This window comes from Corvus kubaryi, unplaced genomic scaffold (genome assembly GCF_017639235.1).
Source record: "Corvus kubaryi isolate FWS band 111438036 unplaced genomic scaffold, C.kubaryi_AGA036_p1.0 split1-131, whole genome shotgun sequence".
In the NCBI taxonomy this organism is placed as follows: Eukaryota; Metazoa; Chordata; class Aves; order Passeriformes; family Corvidae; genus Corvus; species Corvus kubaryi.
In genome coordinates, this window is record NW_024582073.1 from 3,801,443 (window position 1) to 3,826,932 (window position 25,490).

Consider the following 25,490-nt stretch of genomic DNA (forward strand, 5'->3'; position numbering starts at 1 on the left):
GCCCTGCCGGGCCGTACCGTACCGTACCGGGCCGTACCGTAGCGTACCGGGCCGGGCTGTACCGTACCGTACCGGGCCGTACCGTACCGGCCGGGCCGCGGGGCCCCCGGCGGAGCGGCGCGGAGAGGAGCCCTCCCCGCACCTCTCCGCCGGGGCCACCCCCAGTCGGCGCGTCCCGATCCCCCACTTCCCCGCAAGCAGGAGGAGGCGGGGTAAGGCAAAAAAAGGGCCGGGTTATCAATTCCCTGTTAACTCTTCTCCTTGCGGTCTTGTCTCGTCCCTTGGGTGTCTTCTGCGAGGAGGGTGGTGCTGATGGAGATGATGGTGGCGGTGGGATGCTCCGCCAAGGAAGTGGGGGGTTGGGGGCAGGGGGAGTAGCAGGGTCCCCGAGCTCCTCTGAGCCGAGGTTGATGGGAGCCGTGCTGTCTGCCGATGGCAAAAGCGGCCAAGGAAGATCAGCCCTTACTCATTTAAAGGTTAAGCCCAAAGCTAACCTTTGTGACTAGGTCCTGTCTGCTAGTCTTCCTATCCTGTGACGCTTGAGAGTGAATATTTTTTTCTTCCCCTACTCCCGCACTGATTTCTGTTAAAGCAGTCTAAAAATGGCAGATTGTTTCTATACTTTCTTATACCTACAGGTGTTTATTAGGCAAGTACAGAAAACCCCAGCCATGCACCAGGACCCCGATTCAATTAGCACTATAAACATGAGCTAAAGAGACAGTCCTGTCCCAAGAACTTATAAATTATGTGTAAGAGATTACAGGTAAAGAAGAATGCAATGAAACAATACCAGCCAGCATGACAGGCAGGGAACTGAGGACAACATTGCACAAAGCACTGAATGTATTGAACTATTTACTGTTACAAGTAGTCTTTTGCTCAAATCAGCTTTAAGGTACCTGGAGACAGGATTATGAGGAACGTGAGTGTGTATTGATGGGATTTTCAAAACTGCCAAAATTACTTAAGGACATGCATTCCCTTTATTTTGACAATCCCACTTGAACTAAAAGATTCGGGGAAAGATTGTAAGAACAAGATGAGAATAACTGTAATGAAAACACATAAACCTAATATTCTATTAAATGTACCACAGTCATGGAGTAATGATGAAACTCTTGGTCTCTATATGAAGGAATTCAACAGCTAGATAATAACTAATCTTAACACCCTCAAAGAGCTCTGACTAATTTGTAAGACATGAATGTCATTTGCAAACATTGTGTTGACTTGTCCCTGTTATTCCATACTTCCATGTACATTCTGCTAATTTAATTCTGTAATGTACTGTCAGCTAAATTGGCACAGACAAATTAGGGCCTGCCATTCCCAGACTCTTTCAGATACCTTTTTTGGAAGACAATGCCATAGTTGCCTCATTCTTCCTTCAGGTAAAATTCCTCAAGTGTGAATACCACCTGGTCCGTGCTATTTGTTGACGTAATTCTTTACTTATTTTAAAAGCTCTTCAGTTTGAAATAACTGCCTCCAATTCAACCTTCTTAGAAAAAGATTCTGTTGTAGACTCATAAAACTCTACTGTGGGGAATTCACACAGCCTTTTCCCTTACCACCTAATCTTTCCTGGACGTTCCTTAAAACTACAGTTATGTATCAGTCCTACAGATTCTCTGCAGACTTCCTGCTTCTGATGCATTTAAAATAGATGTTAGCCATGCAGCTTAATACACTTTAGGAAAAAAAACCACCAAACCTCACATTTATTAAGGTCTCATCATGGTCTCATCATACAAATTTAGACAGAATGAAAATAGAATACCTTTTCCTCTGAAGTACTATGCATCTACAATTACATAATAAATTACAGTCTGTAGCAACCCCTCCTCCCTAAACAATTAAAAGGCCTTATTAAAATCAATTTTTTCTATATTAAAAAGGATTTAGGTCACTAAATTAAGTGACTAAACATTGGGAAAGCCAGAAGGCTGCCCATGAAACTTTAATTCAGACCTCTTGTGCATGTGCATTGCAACCCTGTACTTAATTATGAGTTTGTCTGCAGAATACCAGGCTCCATTTGGAACATCTGAAATTATGCAATGGCAAACATGTAAAACTGGCTAATTATGTTGCCTCTTGTGTTCCCATTCATTTATTCCTTTACTTTCTAGCATCTCTTTTATGCTCATCCCTTACCATCTCTCATCTGGAGATTGTTCTTCCCCTGGTCTGTCTGAAACCTTTACCCTTAGATAACCTTTTGAGGTCAGTCAGGTAAAGGCTTTTACCATAGGGGCTACAGCAATTGCTAATTATTCCTTCAAAGGTTATTTGTGATTTTTCTCCAAAGGTGAGGGGGGAAAAAAAAAAAAAAAAGAAAAGAAAAAGGAATAAAAACAAAACAAGGGAAAAAAGAGAAGGAAAACCAAGGAAATAAAAGTTTCCAGGTTGAAGGAGTGAAGAAATAAGGAATCGAGGTCAGTCTTCATGATATCATAGAGCTTCCTTATTACAAAGGATCTGCTCTCAAATTACAAGCTTTACAAAGAGACAGTTGTACTTGAAAGCAAAAGGAGGCATTAAATTGCCGGGTGCCTTGGAGGGGAAGGATCATGCTGTATTTATAAATGAGGCTGCAGTGTCTCAGTAGATATTCTGCAAAACTGATGATTTTTTTTTAATTTGTGACAAAAACTCTACTTTATGTCTGCTTCTGTTGGAAGAAGGCCTCATCAGTCAAAGACGTTGTTTCCTCTCTACAGTAAGTCTTACAAAGAACAAACATCTTTGAGAGGCTTGTTTTCATGCAGATGCTTGAGAGGTAGTCATGAGCTAATGACTTACACCTTTGGTTGGTGAATTTGGTCTTCACATATAATGTTACTGTCAAACTTTAAAGTTGTTTTAAAAAGTTTTCCAGCAAAACTAACAAAAGATGGAAACAGTGGTGTTTGTGATAGTACTACAGTGAACTAAAAGCAGTATTTCCACTTCATGGGAAATTTTATATCTGAAAAGGCTAAAGAAATAACTATACAATATTCTTTAGCAGTAACTATTTTTTTTTTTTTTTTTCTGGAACCTGAAAATCCAAAGAAAATTTGAGCTAGAAAAACCATCCTATTTCCCAAATGAAATGGGGTCTCTACAGGCTTAAGCTTCCCAGTGAAATTGAGTATAAACATATTTTGTTTTCCTGGCAATCTCAATACCACAAAAGTCAAATTTTCAGAAGTTGCTAAAAATGGTAGTTACTCTCCTGAGTGCTTCAATCTTTAGGGACTTTCTGACCCTTTCCCATACATGGTCTTTGCAATCATTGGAAATAGAAATAAATTCTTAAATAAAAATCATATCCTCTGCTTCTTATTTGCTTCCAGGAATTCTAATAATAAAAAAATATCCCCAAAATTTTGATAATAGTGTGTGCTGAGCTATGCTGCAGGGTATAATGGATTTACTTTGAATGGGATAAGAAAGCAGAACAAATTTACTGAACATAAGCCATGTTACAGTCCAGTAAAATTAAACACTCATGACTTCAGGAACATAACTGTGCAGGTATTTTTTCCCATAGGCTTACTATGCTGTCAAGCTTGTATCGTGGGAGATTTTTAATGTGTGGCCTTCATAACCTACCATGCAAAGCTGCTGTGGGGATTAACTAGTTAAGAGTTGTAAAGTGCTTTGAAGATTATAAAGCATTAAGTTGCACAAGTGCTAAGCACTATTATTTAATACTTAAGTACAACCAAGCTTTACAGGACAACTCCCATTCACCTCTCTAGAAAGAGTCTTCGTGATTTCTTTGTGATTTCAGTACAGTTGTTGCAAGAGGTAAAGCAAGCAGAACTGGCCACAAAAGAGGGAAATTTCTTTCTTGTGTCACTATCAGAGACTAAAGTGAGATACAGCTGTAGTGGTATTGCAGAAAAATTAGTTGAAAAATAATTATTATGAAATGCAATAATACAAATTCACATAAAAATGCAGGACTCCTTAATGTGCCAGTACTGTCATTTTTACTACATCCTATCTTGCCCAAGTAGATCCACAGACTATTCTCCAGGAAGTAGAACTCCAAATCCCAGACCTATAGATGGACCTAATATATCAATTTTATCAGCTGAAAATGCTGCCAAGTGACAGTAGGGATAGGTAAAATCTGTACATTGGTAAGTTGTACTTCATACATATTTTAGCTTATTTAAGTCAAAATTTTGGAAGAAAGATGAACACAGGCTGTTGACTTTATCAGTCAGATTGGGAACATCTTGTTCTGATACAGCCGGCTTGTTGGGTTTCATTTTGATACAAACCTTCCTCTTTCTTGTTCTGTAATGTCAGTTTTCAGCAGCAGAAGTCATTGGGATTTTTTGTGGTGGAAAAAGGACAAAGAATTTTTAATAAAATAAAAATGCAAAACAGGACAAAAAAAAACATAATTTTGCACCTAAGTATGCTGGAGGCAGAGTAATACAAGTGTTTCAGGACTGCTGATAGGCACATACTATAGAGGTTAGGGTGGCATATTGTTGGACCCTGAGCTGCATCCAAGCATCCTGAAGTCACAAAGACCTTATTTGGCATGCAGAGAAGGAGGGTTGGGTTTATTCCTTACAAGGACTAATTATTATTCAGTGGAAGTGTCTTTTCATGACAAAGCACTTAGTACTTGCATTTCTTGCCTCTGCAAAAGTGCTGCAGACATTTCACAAGGACAGACTTTTCAAGTATATGCATTTCCTCTCTGTGGCTAAAAATAAAGATTACTTTTCTACAGTGTTTTAACATTTTGATCTCAATTGAAGCATATAATAAAAATTCAATTCACTGACTGTCTCCAGTATGACCTGAAATTCAGCTTTAGAGACAAGTAAAGGTAAAAGAGGGAGAACAGAAAGTAAATAGTGTACTTGCACAACAGAGATTCTTGTCCATTTCTGGGTCAAGGAAGCTACCCCTAATGCTTCTACTTCTCTTCAGAAATCATAAACATAGCTTCCTCTAGTAAGTTAATAACAATCATTGTGTCACAGAAGATCAAATTACTTGTCAAAAAACACAAATGAAGTCCATGAATAAGCCAGAGATCAACTTAGCTTTCTAGACACTGACCCCTGTCCCAGACTGCGTTAGATATTCAATTTATGAACAGCTTAAAACAGACTAGAACAGTGTGGTGCAGATTGTTCAGAGAAACGATTTGTGTATGGTGGCAAATTTGACTCTGCACACTCTGCTAGCAGGGTCTTACCAGGCTTTTGACCAGCTGTCCCCAGAGACATGGGGAACTGGAGGTAGTACTCTTCATTCAGATTCAGCTCTTTTAGCTCAAAAGTGTTCTTGCGAGATTCAGGGCTTCTTTGTTCTCAACAGGTTTTAGAGCTTTTCCAATCCTTTATGTGAGGCTCACCTCCACATTTGCTCTCCCACCACAATGGGAGAAAAACAGCAAAAAAAGCAACTCAGCTGTAACATTCTTTCCTTTTGTCTTTTCAGGAAACTTTTCTTTGATTTCCTTACTGCCTTCTCTTTTGTTTAAAGAATCTTAAATCATACAATGGCAGCTACTTGTTACTAATTTAAGAATCAAATTATGGGTTACTTATGGTGCTGCTCATACCAACAATAAACTACTTGACCTGCATTAGTATTCTTAATGCTTATTTTGGGAGAAGTGAAATTGTGTTTCTGAAAGGGCAGACATTTACCACGTGCATTAAAAATCTAGTTAGAATTTGAAAAATATACAGTTGGCAATTCTGATGTCTGATTACCGAGCTTGAAAGAGGCAATGACTGCTATCAGTTTCTCATACTGTGCAGATGATCACACACAGTTTGGAAATGGGTACATGTGATTCAGTTCTCATGTGCTTTTTGTGTATTGAACAAGAAACACTTAAACATTGTAAAAACAGAACCATCAACAAACGTTTTCAAATGTTGCTTAAACCAGTCTCTATCGTACAAGACAGAAAGAAATACAGTAAGTGAGCATCCCATCAGTCCCTCCATGGAATGGATCACACACCATTAGCAGGCAGTGCCTATGTGTCATGCTGGCAGTGGCCACATGGGCAGTATTGAAAGATGGCGTGTCCACAGTCTCCTCGTATTCACAGCAGACCAAGATCCATTACAGCAAGACCATGTGCATCTTTCTTATATCTTCCTTTCCTCAGCTGGAAGATGAGTTTAGACTAGGACCTTAAATATTGTCTTTCTCCTCTGAACTAGCTACCTGAACTACTGAGAATATGTCACATCTCTGGTACCCTAAGCTCCCAGCAGAAACTGTTTTTCTGGGGCTGTAGAGTTCTCTGTCTTTTCTCCATAGTACCTAGGGCTCCTATTCTTCCCATGCATACCCATATCCTATAACTCTCAGGATCAAATAGCCCAAAGTGCTCATTTTGACCCAAAGCATTGAGCTCTGTTTTCTTATCCATCAGCCCATTTCATGGGGGGAAGAGGAGGTGGCAGGGAGATTAGTCTAATTTATTCTTCTGATCACCAAGAAGCAGAAAACATACATGGTGTGCTCCAGTAAGACCTACTTGTCTAAACTGCATCAGAACTAGGAAAAGTCTCACTTTAGTTGTGTATGTGTAATAGTGTGAATTTCCATCCTAAGCAGAGAAAAATTCTGTAATGGCAAGAAAAGCTGTTAACATCAAAGAATCTGAATTTGAGTTCTCAGTATTTCTAAACTGAGAGTATATTCTAAACATATTCCCATGGTAATCTTCCTGCATACTCAATCCAGTGAAACACTGAAAATGTTTCTTCTATTCCTTTGTATTTAGAAATGGATTGATGGAAAGGAATTTTTTTGGAACCAGTTCTTAGAGATGGCTCATAGATCCATTATATTCCAGGACCTTTACCTTTGCCCATTTTTAAGTTAAATTAACAAAGTGAAGTGTCTTATGCTTCATGGCAAACTGTTCTTCTCTCCCTTCTTTTTTAGTTTAATTTAGTTATATGAAAAGATATCTGGAAAAAAAAATGCTGTAAAAAATGAAGAGAACATTACTAAAAACAAATCCAAGCAAAGCACGTGTTGAAGAGTTGCAGAGTCCTCTCAGTCCAGAGGAACAGACTTAGAAAAAAATGTGCCCTTTTCTCAACCGTAACAATTAACTCAATAATAGGAGCTTCTTAAGATCTGGGAAGAACTCCTATTGTTGTTATGGGTCTCCACGCAGGGGGATAGGATGGGCAAATCTCTATCCATGTTTATCATAGTCCCACCAAAAACTTCTACCTCGACCACCTCATTCCAGAATCTAGCTTTCTGCACCCTCCTATGAGCAAGAGGAAACTCAGATTCAGAAATGCAAGTGGAAGTGGAAGTGAGTGCTGAAGAACAATGATGTGGCATTCCAGAGACCACACCTCAAAGATCTTTCTTAAAGGCCAGCTCTAACTTCGTATAATAAGTTGTTCACAAAAGAGGGTCTCCAGCCAATGCTGTGAAAGATATCTGATTAAAAGATCAGAAAGTCTTCAAATTTGGCTGTGTGGGGCTGAAGAAAAGACTGTATATCATATACTACCCACAATCTACTCTCCTAAATCCCTGTGCCCCCTCTCCAGGCCACAGAATTGCAGGTGTGCAGGTGTTGCAAAAGCATCCCTAGGCTATGCTCTGGATAGGAATTAAGTCATTTACTAGGTCCTGGGAATCTTACTCTCTTTCCATATCTGAAACTTTTTAATAACTTTCCTTTTCCTTCTCCAGAAAGGAGAAAAATCTTGGGGAAAATCCTGACAAGGCTGCTGAACTGTTATTCCAGTCTGTTGCAATTTCAGGCACAAAAGAACACTACCTCACTTGGAATTTCTCATCTTTGTTCCAGGCAATAGCTCCCTCAGCTTTACTTCCCAAGAAGACCCATGCGGAGCAGGGGGATTCACTGTTCTCACAGGGGCAGTAAGTACTGAGTTGCTATCCTGGTTTTATATTATGGAACTATTTCCAGTTTGAAGGGAGTTGCCTGTAACTTCCAGCTGGGTCTTTAACAGAGGTTTCCACTTAATTGTTTATAACGCTTTTTTTTCACTTTTTATAACAAACTGTCTTTCTGAATTTCACTTCTCATCTTGAAAATACACCTTCTTTAGTTCACTAAAGCTGTAGGTTCACTTTCCTTGTGCCTCTGAAGGATCCTAATACCAGTAAGATCACCCAAAATACACAACAGAACTTTAGCAGACTTTGAAATGGTTAGCCATTTTAGACTTACCCATAGAGCTTACTTTCCAAGAACATTCGGATTTCTCCTTTGGAAGCATACTGCTGTCGCCAGCAGGGAGAAATGAACGTGTTCCTCCATTGATCTCACCTGGAGCATTTAGGCCTGAAGAGAGTGACCAGTGGCAGGAAAAGCACCTGGCATAAGGAGTAAAAAGATGTGGTTGAAATGCAGTACTCCCAAAATCTTTAAACAGAAAAGCTGTGTAAAATGCTCTTGAGCAGAGGTTGACTTTAGGTTGGCATCTCTGTATTTTGACAGGAATTGCAACAAAGACCTGAAGGAAAATGTCTGGTAAGGGCCAGGATGCTGATTGTTATTGCATTCAGAGGGATGGGGAGCAGGGAAATTCTTTAGCTTCTCTGGATATGCTTACACAGTAAGTTGTTTGGCTTCTACAAGTTCACCCACTACCAATCACACTTGTCACATAGCTGTGCACTAGTTCTGCATCCACAGTAAAGGATGAGCTTGCTAACCACGTCTGCACTTGCACAACATATACAATTCCCACTAAATCAGACAAATGGATGCTGCTGAGCCATCTGCTTGAAAGTATGTTTAGTTACATAACCAAAGTTACAACTACTTCCTCACAGATGAAGCTATCTCAGCTTAGATGGCTACAGAGAGAGGACTGTGCATCTGAAATATCCCCACAAGACAAGAAAATACAATGTAGGAACTGTATAAGACCTGTGCTTTTATGCAGAAGTGTGGAAGCCTGGCAGGATTCCTTAGGTAATCACTGAACTGAATCCTACTGTCTTAATTTGAGTGAATATCTAGATATCCCTTAAGTCAATATGAGACGTATTTAGACTGGAGTTAAGAAAGCAGATCAGACAGCAAAATACAGGGATGTTAGGATTTATGAGTCTTAACTTTTTTTTTAAAGTGTTCTTTTTGGTTGATTCATAGTAAGAATCACAAGACCAGCCTCTGTTCCCAAATTTGCACTTGCTACTGATGTGAAGTGCTCCTTGAGATTCTTGTGCTGCTTTGATAAATACTTACAACCAGCCCAACTAGAAATCTGACTTGCTTTCCTTGGGACATGAACTTCAAATATTTTTGGAAACATGTAATTTGTTGGAGTTTAATACTATTTTGCAGCATTAGTATTTCTTGTCTTACTTGTATTACTCCACAGTTTGGCTTAAATTATATCTATATGTAGATCATATTTTAATAATAGAAACAAACATTTATCAGAAATTTTCAGTGCTGTTCTCCAAGAGTCATGATATTTTCCCTAATTTCTTTTTGGTATTGTTACAAATGAAATGTTTTTGCTTTGTATATGTGTTTTATTTGTTCATTTAACTGTACTTTTCTATTCTACACAGACTCTCAACCTGTACTCATCATCTAAGCATCTGACTCACTCTTCAAGCATATGAGTAGAATGAGGGGTATAGATTCACCAGTAGTCCCATGATTCTGCACTGTCTGTTTAGCTCAGCTCTCACATTTCAACCTCTTATGTGAGTCTGGAGATCAGTATAGTGGACACCCAGCCCAAAGGGCCCAATACGCCAGGATGAAGGAGGCAACTTGTGCATTATGGCAGAAAGCTAGGTTGTGTCACACCTTTTAAACATATCCTCAAGACTCTGAAACCTTTCCATGAGTATTGGTGACCTTATGCAGGAGTCTTTTGAGAAGGTGGTACTCTGATGGAGAAAGATCATATGAACAAACCCTTTCAGAGCTCATGCTGGTGTGCATTCAGGACGCACAGCTCTTAGGAACAAAGGGTCACTCTAAGGCTGATGCAAACTTTACTTTCTGCTCTGCATAGGCCTAACTCAAAAAGGACTGGCTGGTCCCACAGTGCAGGCAGCATGTATTTCTGAAGTGACTGTACACAGGGAAAAGGAAACCTATTCCTGTGTTATACCTCAAGCCCCACGGGTTTATCTTTATTATTCTTTTACTACTGAGAATTTTCAGGGCTCTAAATAAAAAAATGGTATTTCAGCAATGGCTATCTGTCTACTCTGAGGAGGAGTGATGGCAAGTTTTGAAAGAATTTGCCTCAATCAGAGAAAAATTATTGGTCTGAAACACAAACCTCATGTTGGTCAGTGGCAGACACATTCTTCATGTAACATTCTCCACTCTTAGTGACCATTATCCTGATAGGAGATCCCTGATCTCCAGAGAGCAGACTGTACATTCCTAGTCCAAGGCTGCCACTAGGACATTGAAAGATAAGGAAAGACAGGGACAAGATTCTCACCTACAGTGAGGCCCTTCTAATCAACACTGTAGCCTTTATAATGTCTTCACAAGGGAAGCTACATCTAACAAACTGATTCTTGCTGCCAGGAAGGTTGGTCAGTACATGCCACTGTTGTGCTGCTTCATTTATTACCCTTGTTTCCTCAAAGGAGATGTAAGTGCACAGGCTCATAGCTAGTTACACTTTCTTTCAGAGATAACAAGGCTCCATGGAGAAGAAGACCACATCAAAAATCACAAGATCATCAACCAAGAGGACAAGAACTGCCAGTCTTGTGACAACCACAGTATATTCTTTGAGAACTAAAGTGCAATATCTGATACCTCCTTTTAACTGCAGCTTCCTCTTACACAAGCAGCCCCTTCTTAGCAAGAGATGCCTTAAATGACCATCAAGTCAAGAGCTATAAATTTATATTACAGAACTGGGTGCATTCCTTTCTACTTAGGTGCATACTTGTGATTGTCCTTCTCACCTCTACCACAAGGAGCAATTCTTTACCATCTGCAGCAAGATAAACAATTAACTTAAATATCTTTGAATATTTGATATTTTGTACAAAGTCTGGCAGAGAACATTTGAATTATAAACATTTACATTACACATATCAGTTATTGCTTTCTCTCTTTTATGCAAGAAAGCTTTATTTGTAAATAGTTTAATTTTCCTTTATCTCAGGTCCTTCAAAGCTATAACACCTCTATATTAGAAGACTGTATCCCTAGGATTTCAAATTTAAGTACAATTAAGACAGTATAACTCTGAGTTTTCCTCCAGCCCACACAAATTCTCAAACCAAATGTTTAAAAGAGCTACTCCTTTTGGCAACACTGAAGCTTTTCAGTTTATCAGCTTTCTTATTCCAGGAATCTCAGAGAAGTTTTTAGCTAATTAAATCCCATAAGCACATATAAAAAAAATATTTAATTTGCCATCTTGGTTAAAGTTTTAAATGATGATTGGATCACTCCATTTACTTCCACAGTCAATAATTTTATTTTGTTAGGAATTTAAGAGAATACTAGCAGAATCTTTCCTTAACAGTTTCCTTGCCAATATTTTGCTATTATAGAAAAAATAGGACCATATAGGTCCCTTTCTGATTTCTCAATTAAAAAAAAAAAAAAATACATCTCTGATGGACTCATCTCTGTTAACTTGGTACCCCTTAAACTCCCTGTCTGACCAGGTATACTTATCTACCTAACAGTCCATACTCCCATATGGATAGCAGGGAAAGAGAGACAGGCAGTTTGTCACACTCTTTAAAAGGTGGGATGATCTGCCTACCAGGGGTTCCTTGTACTGTCTGCTAAAAAGCCAATTGAACAAATTAAATTGGAGCACATGTTTAGTGTGCTTCAATAACGTGCTCAGATGACTCTGGTCAAGAGGAATATAGCCCAACAAAGCTGTGTGATTTGAGTAAGAAAGACAATTAAGTGCAAAGGTAACTGTTTTATAATTTTTCCAAAACCAGAAAGATAGCAAAGAGCAAATGCAGGGTCAGATTTCACTATCACCACTCACATTTAGTAGTGCTTTCTAGTTAAGTAAGTTGTTACTGGCTACTTATCCAAATGTGTCTAAAGAAATTTAGCAAAATCAGGTTGTCTGAGATTGAAAATAAATTATTGACATATTCTGTATTTGGATGATTAAAGGGAGATACCAAGTTGTTTATTCAAGTACCAAATTTAGACTCTTTGTCAATGAGAGTAGGCTACATAATACATCTGATGATCTGGACACAAGTCCCAGGTCTCCCTTGCTGTGTATAGTGCTATATATCTGCCCAATTACAAGCCTGAAGAAGTGCTTCAGCTAGTTCAGATAATTAAATTTTAAATCTAATGTTCATATGAATTTTTAACGTGGCATGAAAACCCAGGGTTCATAAATCATTTACAACAACACAAGAAGGCGTTCTTTCCCATCTCTGACCAATGTGTCACTCAGATCAACAAAAATCCTTTCAGAACCTTCAATAAGGCAATATATGCCTTTGTAAAATATGCCTCTTTATAGATCCTGAAGAGCTGGCTCTGCTCTATAAGAAACATAGGCTTACCAGCAAAGAAGGAAGGGGAAGTGGTACATATATACTTCTTAGAAGGGACCATCTCAAAAAAGAAAATATAACATCCATAAAGGCTAGATAGAGGAAGTTGTTTTCCTTGGCTATTAGAAGGATACTGCTGCTTGACCTAAAGAAGTGACTTTGCTGCCATTATAGCTGATGTGGCAAGTTTGGTCTATTCTTTTGTTGAAATATTCATTTGTGTCACTTTTGGAAGAAGGGGCAGGCAACTTGGAAGGACTTCAAGGATGTTGTGATGTTATGTAGGGAAAAAAATAGAAGGGCAAAAGCTCAGCTAGAACTTTGTCTGCTGCCATAAAAAACAACAAAAAACATTTCTATGAATCAGCAACACAAGGAGGGCTAAGGAGACTCTCCAGCCTTTACTGGATGCAGAGGGAAACACAGTGACGAAAGATAAGAAAATGGCTGATGTACATAGTGACTGCTTCAGTAGAACCAGTTGTCCTTGGGGTACCCAGCCCCCAAAGCTGGAGACGGAGAGGAAGCACAATGAAGTCCCCATAATCCATGATCCAAAGGGAACTGGTCAACAACCTGTTACATCACTTAGACCCACACAAGCTCATGGGGACAGATAAGATCCATCCAAAGGTACTGAGGGAGCTGGTGGAAGTGCTCATCAAGCCACTTTCCACAATTAACTAGCAGTCCTGGCTAACTGAGAGGGCCCCATTTTCTGGAATTTAGTAAATGGGACACCCATCTACAAGATGATTCAGAAGGAGGAGCCAGGGAACTACAGGCCTGTCAGCCTGACCTTGGTACCAGGGAAGGCTATGAAACAGATCATCTTGAGTGCTATTGCATGGCACATACAGGACAACCAGGGGATCAGGCCAAGCCAGCATGGGATTAGGTCCTGCTTGACAAACCTGATATCCTTCTATGATACAGTGACCCTCCTAATAGATGAGGGAAGGGCTGTGGATGTTTGTCTATCTGGCCTTCAGCAAAGCTGTTGATTCTGTCTCCCACAGCATTCTCCTGGAGAAACTGGCTGCTCATGGCTTGGACAGATGTACACTTCACTGTGTGAAAAACTGTCTGGATGGCCAGGCCCAGAGAGTGGTGGTGAATGGAGTTACATGCATCTGGCGGCCAGTCCCTACTGGGGTTCCACAGGGCTCGGTGTTGGGCCAGTCCCGTCTAACATCTTTACAGATGATCTGGGAATCGAGTGCAGCCTCAGTCAGTTCACAGATGACACTAAGTTGTGCAGGAGTGTTGATCTGCTGGAGGGCAGGAAGGTTCTGCACAGTGATCTGGACAGGCTGGATTGACAGGCCATGGCCAGTGGTATGAGGTTCAAAAAGGCAAAGTGCCGGGTCCAGCACTTGGGTCACAATAACCCCATGCAATACTACATGTTTGGAGAAGAGTGGTTGGAAAGCTGCACAGCAGAAAAGCACCTGGGGGTGCTTGTCAACAGCAGCTGAACATGAGCCAGGGTGTGCCCAGGCAGCCAAGAAAGCCAGTGGCATCCTGGCCTGTATCAGCAATGGTGTGGCCAGCAGGACCAGAGCAGTGATTGTCCCCCTGTACTTTGCACTGGTGAGGCCATACCTCGAGTGCTGTGTTCAGCTCTGGGCCCCTCACTGCAATAAAGACATTGAGGTGCTGGAGCAAGTCCAGAGAAGGGCAACAGAGCTGGTGAAGGGTCTGGAGCACAGGTCTTATGGGGAGTGGCTGAGAGAGCTGGGAGTGTTTAGCCTGGAGAAAAGGAGGCTCGGGGGAACCTTACCACCCTCTACAACTACCTGAAAGGAGATTGTAGGAAGGTCAGGGTTGGTCTCTTGTCCCAGGTAACAAGTGAAAAGACAAGGCCTCAAGTTGCTCCAGCATAGGTTTAGATTGCATATTAGGAAAAATTTCCTCACTGAAGGAGTGGTCAAGCATTAAAACAGGCTGCCCAGGGAAGTGGTGGAATCACCATCCCTGGAAATGTCCAAAAGATGTGAGGATGTGGCACTTGGGCATATGGTTTAATGGTAAACATAGTAGTGCTGGGTTAATGGTTGGACCCAACCATGGAGGTCCTTTCCAACCTTAGTGATTCTGTGGTTCTATAAAAGAAAAGAACAGAAGCATGTTGAAATACCACATTCTTTGGTCATTAGTGTTCAAAGCAGTTTAGTCAGAAAGATGTCCCCTTACAAAGCAATCTACAGATACATGAGTAATTTCACTGTAGACATTCACTAAGCATGAAGCATCAGTGACAGAAAGAAAGAAACAAAAGAATGTGAGTTTTCTCATCTTCTAGTGAGTTTTCAGTAAAATTTTTGAACAGAGAAGCAAGCTCTGTTGTAGCTGCAAATAAAAATCCCTATTTTTAACATCTGAGACAATAGCTGTCTTATAGCTTCCCATCCCTTTGGTGCCTTCTTAGAGACAACCTTTTGTTCTACAGCCTCAGGCTACTTTTTTCAACCCTTGCTTTCTACCACAAATGTGTAAGGTTGCATTTTCAGGCATGGTGATTACTCATGGGATCCGAGTCTTTTCTTTTAGCCTTGTCTGCCTGTTGACATGTTTTAAGTCCCTAACAGCTCTGACACCCGTATCTAACCTTTTTGTTCACCACCCTGAGCTGAATTGCAGTAAAGAGGTTATAGTTTAATTACCAAGGAGATCCACACTCTTAGGTAGCCCACATTCAGCATTTGACCTAGCTCACTTAAATTCTATTCTAGGAAACTTTGCACTGAACCTCAGGGAGACTCTGAGCACAAGCTCTCTGTGTCAGACAAGAGCATTGAAAGACAGCTTTATTGAATGCCTGAATATAAGGCTAAATTTCTGAAATAATAGCATTAGACTTTTCCAGAAAATTCTCTGTAGACAAAGAGCCAAATACTTCAGATTTGGAAATCTAACCCCTAGAAAAAGGTAGAATTATTTTTTCCTAAAACCACAAATGCCATTTTTCACATTTTCCAGAAGCCAGCTGAGGACAAGAGCCATGTGCTATCTTCCATGAATGCCATCCTTATGTGGTTAAATCTCACCATATGGATGAGCTTTGGCAGATGCCAAACTGTTAGTGCCATGAGACAGATAAATGTCTAAAAGAGCAGAGCTTTCAATGACAAGCACCGTATCTGTCTTAAGGAATAAACCCATCTGCATTCCTAGCCAAAGTCCCTTTACTAAGTCATATAGCCTTCTGTCTCCACACTGTTCTCTGCCAGAGTATTGGTCAAATTTTCTATCTTGCCCCCTACCTAAGCTGCTTCTTAAAGCTCACATTAGCATCCTAATGAAAAATTAATCATTTTATAATTGATATCCAGCAATTAAGAGTTTTACATTTCATTTTCATTTTATTATTTCTGTAAAATTATCTGGAAGAGTTAACAAGGCTTAAATATTTTAAATCAAATCAGAGCCATTAATTATCTGCCTTTTTTTAATAATAGAAATTATGCATACAATTTCAATGGAAAATTATCTGGAAGTGTATCTGAGTCACTCTTCATGATGTTATCAAAGTTAGTAACAGCCTTACTGGGACTGTCCAGGGAATAAGAAATACTAATTATATCGTCTGGCTCTGACTGACTTCACAGTACTTTACAAAAATAAAAAGCTATTGTATGTAGCCTACTTAAATCTAACACAAGAGAGCCTCATGAACAGAAATTTATAAAAATCCTAATGTGGGCTTTGCTATTTGAAAAATCTTGGATGCTAATTCAAACAAGAATAATCTTTTAGGAATGTGTGTTTGATTGTTTTTTCAAGCTCTTCTGTTGATTTGGCATGCAGGGGAGTAACAGAATTGTAACAACTGTGATGAAGCTTTATTGAATAGAAACTGACATTTCTGACAAGTGGTTTCGATTTTTTTTCTTCTTAATGTCCAATAGATTTGAACATAAATATGTAATTCACTACAGAAGACATGAAAGTCCTTAGACCTTTTTCTGAGACTAGTCTGGAACTGATGGGTTACTAGGATTTATTTTTCCTTAAACAAAAGAAGAAATCGTATGTTACACATCATCTGCCATTCGAGCCAAAATTTTCTTTGCCCAGTCTCAACTAAAGCAGACAAACCTCCTCATATGACTGATTTTCCTTGCTAGCCTACCTGCTGCACACACAGCATTTTTCACAGGAGAGAAGCAGTGGGGAAGGTTTTAATTGCAATATCCTATAGTTTGCATGTCAACAATGAGTGGGAGCCTTTTTTCGATGCCCAGAAACTTCTCAGTAAGAATTATGACAATTACTAATTTGTGAAGCAGCTGTTTCTGAATCTGAGGAAAGGGTCTCACAGGTTATACTCAAAAAGTCCTCTGGAATGGAGACAGAATAAAGTGGTAAGAAGGGTTATAGAAACAGGAGATAATGAGGAAGCTGTAGCTAACTCGTGGCAAAAATGAACTTTACAGGGAAACATGTCTCAGTTTCTAAACCATACCTCAGGTATGAGCTATATGTTTCTGTTTTTGGCAGATGAGGAACTACTGGAGTCCTGCTAGTGATGGAGACTACACAGCCACTTCTAAACATACAATAAAGGACCAAATTTACATATTATATTCAATTATTACATGAAAATAGGAAATATTTTTTCATAGGAAAAAAAGAAAGATGTCAGTAGTCTGTATCATAAGGTGGTCTGTATCATAAAGTTCTTGATAGATTCCAAGTGTTTTTACAGTATGTCATCCAATCCTCTGTGCAGTATTTTAATTTTAAGAAATCCTCGGGGCTTCCCTCACTGGACATTGCCTGGGGATTATTAATGGGTTCATATCAAAGTTTTTTATAACATACCCTAGCAATTTATTCAAAGTCGTGAAAGAAACTTTGGCAGTGCTCAAGCTAAGCAGGAAGGCAAATACGAAACAACTACATACTACAACCCTCACTGCTCATCTGGTACTTTCTCTGGTCTCCAGAATATGTAAGCAAATCAGTGACAATTGTGTCTGAATGCTATCTAATGCCATTAAATATCTGTGGGTAAATGAGAAGAAAAGGTCTCCCACGTAACTTCTACACAGAAGCCAACCTGGCTTTCTCAGACAATATATTGTGCTTAAAAAGAACAAACACATTTGTTCTAAAATATTTTAGTTACTAAAAAAACTCTACCTTCCGTCCTCATCCACAACCAGTATAACCAGAAAACCCTTTCCTTCATTTGCTGTAGAGTTTTTGTCCCCTTAAGAATCTTTTACTTTTTACCTACATAGGGAGTTGCCTGGGTAGCTTCAGGAGTTCAGGACAGATGTGCATGAGTAACACACAAGCCCAGATATGCCACAGAGTCACTTGGACATCATGGCTTTTTATTTCCCAGAACACTGACTGGGGCCACAGTGCTGCCTCAAGACTGTTCCAGGCATTAACACATCACTGTTTAAGCTAAAAAGCAAAGTGCCCAAAAAGAAATTGTCGTCTCCTTTCCCTCAAGAAAACTTTGTTCTTGTCCCTCTTTGAACTTCAGGTTTGTCACTAATGAATGCTCTGTTGGGAGGTCTACAAGGGGCAGCCCTGAACTCCAGCTAATACTGCAAGTTGGAGCCTGACTGAGCTTATTCAGACATCTGTGTCTCTGCGCTGCACCTCCCAGTATGCCTGACTTTGAGATGTTTGACCAGCAAGAAGCCAGCTAGCATCCAGCTGGGCCCACAGTTCAGGCTCAGAGCATCTGTCTGCTTCAGATGAGCTGTCCCTCAAAGCAGAACAGCTGTACTCCTGTGACTGTCATCTCAACTAAAGTGCCTGCACAGACACACTGCAAGCCAAACCAGCAGTCAATAACAGAGACAACTGTAACAGCATTTCATCTCAACTCCCTATTGCCACATATTCTGACATATACATCCCTAAAAAGAACTGGCCTCAGGCTACATTATGGGATTTAGGTCCCATTTCTGGTTGTGTCTATACTCACTGTACAGAAATAATAGGCTCTCATGGCTTTTCTGGGAGACGTGTATGTCACAAAATGTCTGTTTCCTCCTACAGATCTAAGAGCAACTTCCCAGGCAAAGTGAGAGAATACATAAATAGAAATGAAATACTGTATTGGGCTTCAGAACACCTTCATTGAAGGAGTGGGCAGGAGGCAGCAGATTCCTTCCTACTGCTTCTCCAAGATGTCACACTACACTCCTGGTTAATGTCCTGCAGTCCTACAGTATGAGCACAAGGCCACATCTAATGACCAGAGGAAAATATGATATTCCAACATCAAAACACATCAGGAAATACTTCGCTGATTTTTGTATTTGAAAGAATTAAGGAGCTGTAGAATTAAGCTTTGAAAGCCTAGATTTATGCTCTGCTCCTCTTCAACCACCCTGAAGTCATAACTACCAACACCAGAGAAATAACTATCAACTTTATAGGACTAAAAAGTTTCAGTCATGAACTTAGTTCTGTAACTGTTGAATGATAGTCACTGTTCAAGTGAAGCTGCTCATGTGCATAAAGATTTTCATATGGGTACATTTTGCAGAATCCAATTTTTTGAGGCATCCTAGTGAATAGCATCTCCTGCTAAAATCCTTTTAAGCAGCTGTGTGAATGGATGTTAACATGATTGGAAGAAAATTCCTTCATGAATTATCTTCAGCCTTCTACAAAACACAAATGCTATTACAAGAAGATAGTGAAAATGTGTAATTAGACCTAGAGCTGCAGGTGATATGCACTGAGAAACATTTGGATATCTTTCTAGAGAATGCATCATGATCACTGTTGCCTTCCTGGGGGAAAAGGTGATTCTTGCAAAAATAATTGTAAATACAACAATCTTAGAGTTACTGTTGCTTACATTACTGTGATTCTCCCGCATGAGTTTTGAAAATATGCAATATTCAACTCAGTTATAGAAATTTCCCTTTAGATGGCAATCTTTAAGGGATTTCAAGGGAAGAGAGGGTTTTTGAAGTCTGTAATTATAGACATGAAACACATTTTGCCACACAGCCCTTCCTTAGCTGTGCTGCTTAATTTCAAGGCTCAATGCTGCTATTATCAACTAAATTGCATACTGTATCCATAATAAAACCAAATAGGTTCTTCTGGAATGGAGATACTTAAGCATATTAAAATTATCTAGTGTCTTTGCTCTCATTATACCTACATGGCTCCCTTAGGCCCCCAAGTAACAGAAGACAGCAAGGCCTAATGTCTGATATTCCTGTGAGTTAATCCTGCTTACAGCACCTGTATCCCTACCTATCCCTCTGTAAACCTGAGAGAGCTGCACTGAGAACAGTGCGATAAATACGTGTGTGTATTTGTGTGATTGACAGGCATTTTTCCTTTGTCATAATACCTAACACAATTTACAATTTACAAATACATTTTGTGCTTAGACAAGTAAGTGTTGCTGTTTCTGACCTGCTGCCCAGAGCTCCATGGCAAAAAAAAAAAAATTTGTCAAAAGAATTATCCACTGAACAACAGTTTTGATATACTGCAGTTGACAGCACATTAATTGTCTTCAGTTCCTCTACTGAACTTAGTCACTTATTTTTGCTTATATACATAAGGATCCTCAATAATTATAATAAATCCTTGAAACCCTTATATTTTCTCTATTTTTATTTTTTATAAATTAAAATTCTGGTGATACCCCTAAATACAAGAATCAAGTAGAACCCAGAGTAAAGTATAATTTTTTTGCAAACAGCTTAAAGAATGAGTTCATTTTCAATCGACTTCCAGGGAGACTTCAGAGAAATTTAATGAACAAAGTATTTCCAAACGCTGCAACCACTGGCAGAAAATTCCAATATAAATCAAGGTATCACTCATTCCTGTTGTAGTTCCTTGGCTGTCATAAAACTAGTGGTTCCATAATCAAGCTGGAATTTGGGGATCAGGAATTTCCCTACACCCTACACTTGTCAGGCTTACAAAACTTCTCTGTATCAGCTTACATTTGGATCAAAGTACTCTTAGGTTGCACAAATCTTACACTGGGGTCAGCAATATTTCTAAATGTGTCTTGAATAACAACATGGAAATTGTATCAAATTTAAATAAGAATTGTAAAATTTTTTTTTCTTGGAAGCTTGGCATTATCTGGCAAAAGCAAACTGCATCTTCATGTCCAGCACTGTGCATGAGGCAAAATAAGCAGCTTTCTGTGGAAGCCAAAGACAAGCTGATTTATCTCTTAAATTTTCTACTTGCACTTTGAAAAGAATAAATTCTTTTACTTGGACAAACTATGATTAGTACAAGATTGAAGATCAGCAGGAGAAATATCTTTAAATATATTAATATGATAAAAAATTATTCATTAATTTTGTTGCTACCTAAAACAATAGCCATCCTAATATACCAACAGGTCATTATATATTATCTACCATCTTCTTATTTAATATGCAATTTTTATGTCAGGAGGATGTAAAAAAATAAGCAATGATAATTAGTATTATTTCATGCTAGCTGAGGAAGCCTTGATTCACTGTTTAAAGCACTGTAGCTAGTGATATTTATTTTCTTCTGAAAGACCAATATTCAACTAGCTCTTTATTAATTTAAATATATTGGATAATACTTGAACAAAATCATGTCATGTGGAAATTTAAATCCAGACAAGTCAAAGGAGCAAAATTTAGCAGATCATAATGAAATAATCCGTTCCACAAGGATTCATTACTGTTCTACTGGCAACTTCATCTTATCAAAAATGACCACTCCCATTGCAAAACAACTCTCTTACCCCATAGTACATGACTCAGGTATTACTAATAAAATTGCTTCAGATATTCAAGTTTCTATAGATTTTCTAATTATTTTATATAGCTTTTCATTAGAAATTTACACGTTAACAGGAAAAGACCAATTTCTTGGGTTCTTTTGTAAATTATCATTCAATATTAGAGCAGAGGAGAGAATTTTGCTCTTATAACTCCTAGTACCCACAACTTCTTTTACGTTCTGGGCTTGTTCTGCCACATAATTTCCATGGCAGGATTTTGGTGGGTGCTACATTCCTAGGGAAAATCTTACTTTTAAGTATTTAATTTTCAGTAATTAATGAATTATATCCTGCCTCCATTGAAGTCAAATGTAAACTTTTTACAATTTTAAAGGTAACAGATTTTAACCCAACACAGAGGACACGGCAAGTAATTCCTCTCCAGTATAACTGGAGAATAGAAATATAATCTCCGATTATAACTACAGAACACTTACACTCAAGGTGAGTTTGGTCTCATTAATCTGCTTATATATAGGAATTTATAATTTTAAATAAGAAAATGAAATAAATAAAATAAAATAAAATAAAATAATAGCAGTTCTGAATGTTCAACTTTTTTTTTTTTTTGGTTCTACAGTAGTCTGTAAGAAGTAAATGAGAAAAAGAGAGGGAAGAAGCTAAAAATTACTGTGGATATAACACCCAAAAGGGAAGGCAAGGCCAAATAAATCCAACATTTAGATGCTCTAAAGTGACTTCAAAGGGAAGATGAAATTATGCCCTATTAGGTTTCTTGAACATTATGAAAATGTTCTAAAATGTACTTAAAAACACAGGGAAATTTATCTTTGGCATTACACCTACAAACATGAACCATATGGCCTGTAAGAACCATAACATTTGGAAAAATAATGAAGACACAAAGTGGAAAGGAAGGAGATGAAAGATGGAGTGGAGGAGGTTTAGCTAATATCCGTTTAACATCATGAGTATTTTGTTATAGTATTACAAGTCCTGGGCTTTCATTCAAGTGTGAGACTTGATGATAGCTGAGCTAGCCAAGAGACTGTACTGGTCACCTGGGATTAGACTGTTTCAGAAAGAGCACAATTTGTAGCACCATTTATCATGGGATTGCCCTTTCTCAACTCAAAAGCCCTCCATCGAAATAAGGACAAGCTGAATTTCAAAACAAAATCCTTTGCAAGCCACCCTGAAGTCCACCATCAACTGCTGCTCTAATATAAGAGTTTTATGTAAGCTTAGCCACTTCTCTCAGCTTGCCTGAGTTTTCTCTCTTCTGGTAGAACAAGGACAATAGGTGATTGTATATTCAATGGTGATTTGTCCCTAGGTTTCACACTGGGGAGAATCCACAGTGGAAGTTAAGGAAACTGGTTTTAGTTTGATAGGGAATATAAAGGGTATTAGACTCTTTATTCCTCCTAAAAACCTTGTAAGCTTCCAGCTCTTGTGTAAGTGGTCACACAACATGTACTGTCACAATCAAAACAGCATCCAAGCAATGCTTGTGAGCAGGCCCAGTAACATCTGACACAGCAACACTCTGGTTGGGTGCCTGAGGTAAAATAATTCATCTGTCTGGGCCCAAAAGTGCTTATGCACACACCATAAAGAAATGCTGGAGAGAACTCACATTGCATTTCCTGTAGGCTGTAGTCCACCTTCATAACTGGATCTCACACCCCCCTACTCCCCCCAGTTCACACAGGAAATAATTCAGGACAGTCCTATGTCCTGTTTCATCCAGCAGACCACATAGCATCATTACAATAACCTCATTGCTATCTATCAAACTCCATCTCTTCTATCAAAGCTGTCAATTTAGCTGCAGGGGCAATCTTTGTCGTGCACTGGTAATTTCTAGGCTAAAAGCCTTAGCTGGAGTAAGGCATTTTAATAACAAGAATCATAAATTTATTCTTCTTCATGTAGGAATAGCCACCATGGTTACACTAGTTCAAAAATCAGATGTTGAAAACTCACAAGTCTATTACAAATAGAAATTTAATGTTTTCTTATTTATTTTAATGTGTTTGAAACACAAGATGCACCATAGAACAGAAGCTTAAATAACTGCATCATAATTAATGTCAAAAATTGCCACATTATTTGTGAAAATGTTAATAATTTTAAGAATGAAAATGCAATTACTAGATTCAGACTTCAGGATTCTGAAGTTAAAATGGGTATTTTAGACTATCCATTAAAATGACGATATATAGACACAACTGTACTTTCCCATTTTTAATACTTTCTCCCATAGTGAGGTATTACCTCACTATAAACTTGGCTTTCTTTAGCATTCTGTCAGATAGTTTTCATTCTTTCTGGATGTGTGGACCATCATAATTTTTCAACTGAAGATCAAGCACCTTTAAAAATATTTTATGGTGTACTGTTCAGAGACCATAAGTAATCTGATCACACCCCTCTGGACATCACAGGCTAAGCCATTTCATTTACATCTCTAACAAGCCCTATTACCTACGTTTCACAAAATATCATACTTCATCAAGCATCCAGTTCATGGCAAAAGTTTATCACCCACACTGGTAAAAATGTGATTTTTACATCTGATTACAGGTTTGTTTGGTTTTTACTCCCAGATGCTGAGGCTTGTGGTGTAATTTTTTTAGACTGAGAATATTACTACCTGATTACATTTTCCTGGAATTTATGTGCCATAATCAAGTCACCTCTCAGTTATCTTATTATCTTTAATTATGCCATTATAAGACATTTTCTCAAACGTTCTAACTGTTGCAGTTCTCTGAGTTCTCACTAATTTTTTCTCTGCAAATACTGTAATTCCACTGTCAGTTTACAGTCATTTTACCAGTCAGGTAGGTTTTATTGACTTAACTCACTTGAACTTTCTCAGGTACTGCATGAGTCACTGATTGTAAAACTCTCCTGAACTAATCTTAAATAGCAAAAATTTGTGTCAGAGAAACAAAATAATCTATGTGCAGTTGAGTAAGTGCAAAGGGATATTAGGAGTACACACTAAGAAGGTGGAAGATAGGCTTGATACAGGTGCTTCATTCTGAATGCTTTTCAGCAAGAAGCATTCATGACTAAGACTTGTTATATAAAATTCATATCCTTCCTTTGTGGGAAGTACCAAATGCCACATACAGAAGTAATACCAACTTTCTACTCCTACTTACTAATTTACACTTCAAAACTTCCACTAGACTTTTTCATAGCAGCACAATTGGATCTTTCATTGTGTTCCTCATCTACTACACCTTTTTAAGTGTTACTGTTTTTCACACTGTACAGAAGGCCTGTACTATTCCATAATAGTACTGTTGTACAGGCTTTGAAATTTAAGGCCCTTTTACCTCATTTTCCTTCTATTTTCCTACATTTGTTCTCCAGTCTACCTTCATCACTCTCTTCTCCTGCCTTAGGTCCTCCCACTAAACAAAAAATAAACGTTTGACATATTCCTACAATTTTCTTAAAACACAGCCTTTTTTACTGTCAAACTGGTGAAGCACTGGAACAGTTTGCTTGGAGAAGTTGTGGATGCCCCACCCCTGGCAGTGTTCAAGACCAGGTTGAATGGGGGGCTCTGAGCAACCTGGTCTAGTGGGAGGTGTCCCTGCTCACAGCAGGTGGGTGGAACTAGATGATCTTTGAGACCACTTTTAAACCTAACCATTCTATGATTCTATTATTTCACTTAGTTCTTAAAGTAAAATCCTTTACTTCCCACAGCAAGACCCATTACCTTTTAGGCAATTACTCTGTTCAGGTTTCATGGCTTTCTACGAAGAGGCATTTCAATTGATTTCTTTTCTTGGCCTTCAGGCCAGGGTCAATGGTAAATCAATCTCCTTTGATTGTCCTCTGGAATTTGCTGATGCAGAATCCTGTTTCATCTGATCAGTTTAGCAGCATTCCTCTGCCCATCATTGTTTCTTCCATCCTTACTAGGTTTTCATTTTTAATGTGATTAACCTTTAGTCATCCTATTTGTGACAGGTAACACAATTATCTCTGCATTTTGAGTTTTATGTCACGAAGACGCTTTTCCAGTTTACTCCCGTTTAGTCTAATGATCTCCAAGGTCACTGATTTTTGATCAAATTGGTCCCACTCCTTTTTAATTTTTGACAGAAATTCTGCAAAATTTCATCAGAAGAACATAGCAATGGTTGGAAAGAGGGGAGGGAAGGGAAGGGAAGGGAAGGGA

General features: G+C 38.8%; 1 protein-coding gene and 1 long non-coding RNA gene across 3 annotated transcripts in view; one reads left to right on the forward strand and one right to left on the reverse strand.

The window, feature by feature from the left end:
* TRMT9B (tRNA methyltransferase 9B (putative)) overlaps positions 1–25,490 on the reverse strand; it is a 119,253-nt gene that overhangs the window by 19,109 nt on the left and 74,654 nt on the right. Inside the window, exon 3 of the mRNA XM_042052980.1 lies at positions 8,219–8,364. Within this exon, the coding sequence (XP_041908914.1) occupies positions 8,219–8,244 (26 nt within the window). The 5' untranslated portion in view covers positions 8,245–8,364. The remainder of the gene's footprint in view (positions 1–8,218; positions 8,365–25,490) is intronic.
* LOC121676462 lies at positions 33–20,136 on the forward strand. Of its 2 annotated transcripts, XR_006020471.1 has the most exons (4): positions 33–212; positions 7,832–7,905; positions 10,669–10,761; positions 18,041–20,136. It is a non-coding gene; the product is annotated as an uncharacterized LOC121676462 (long non-coding RNA). The 2 variants fall into 2 exon arrangements; XR_006020472.1 differs by lacking the exon at positions 10,669–10,761.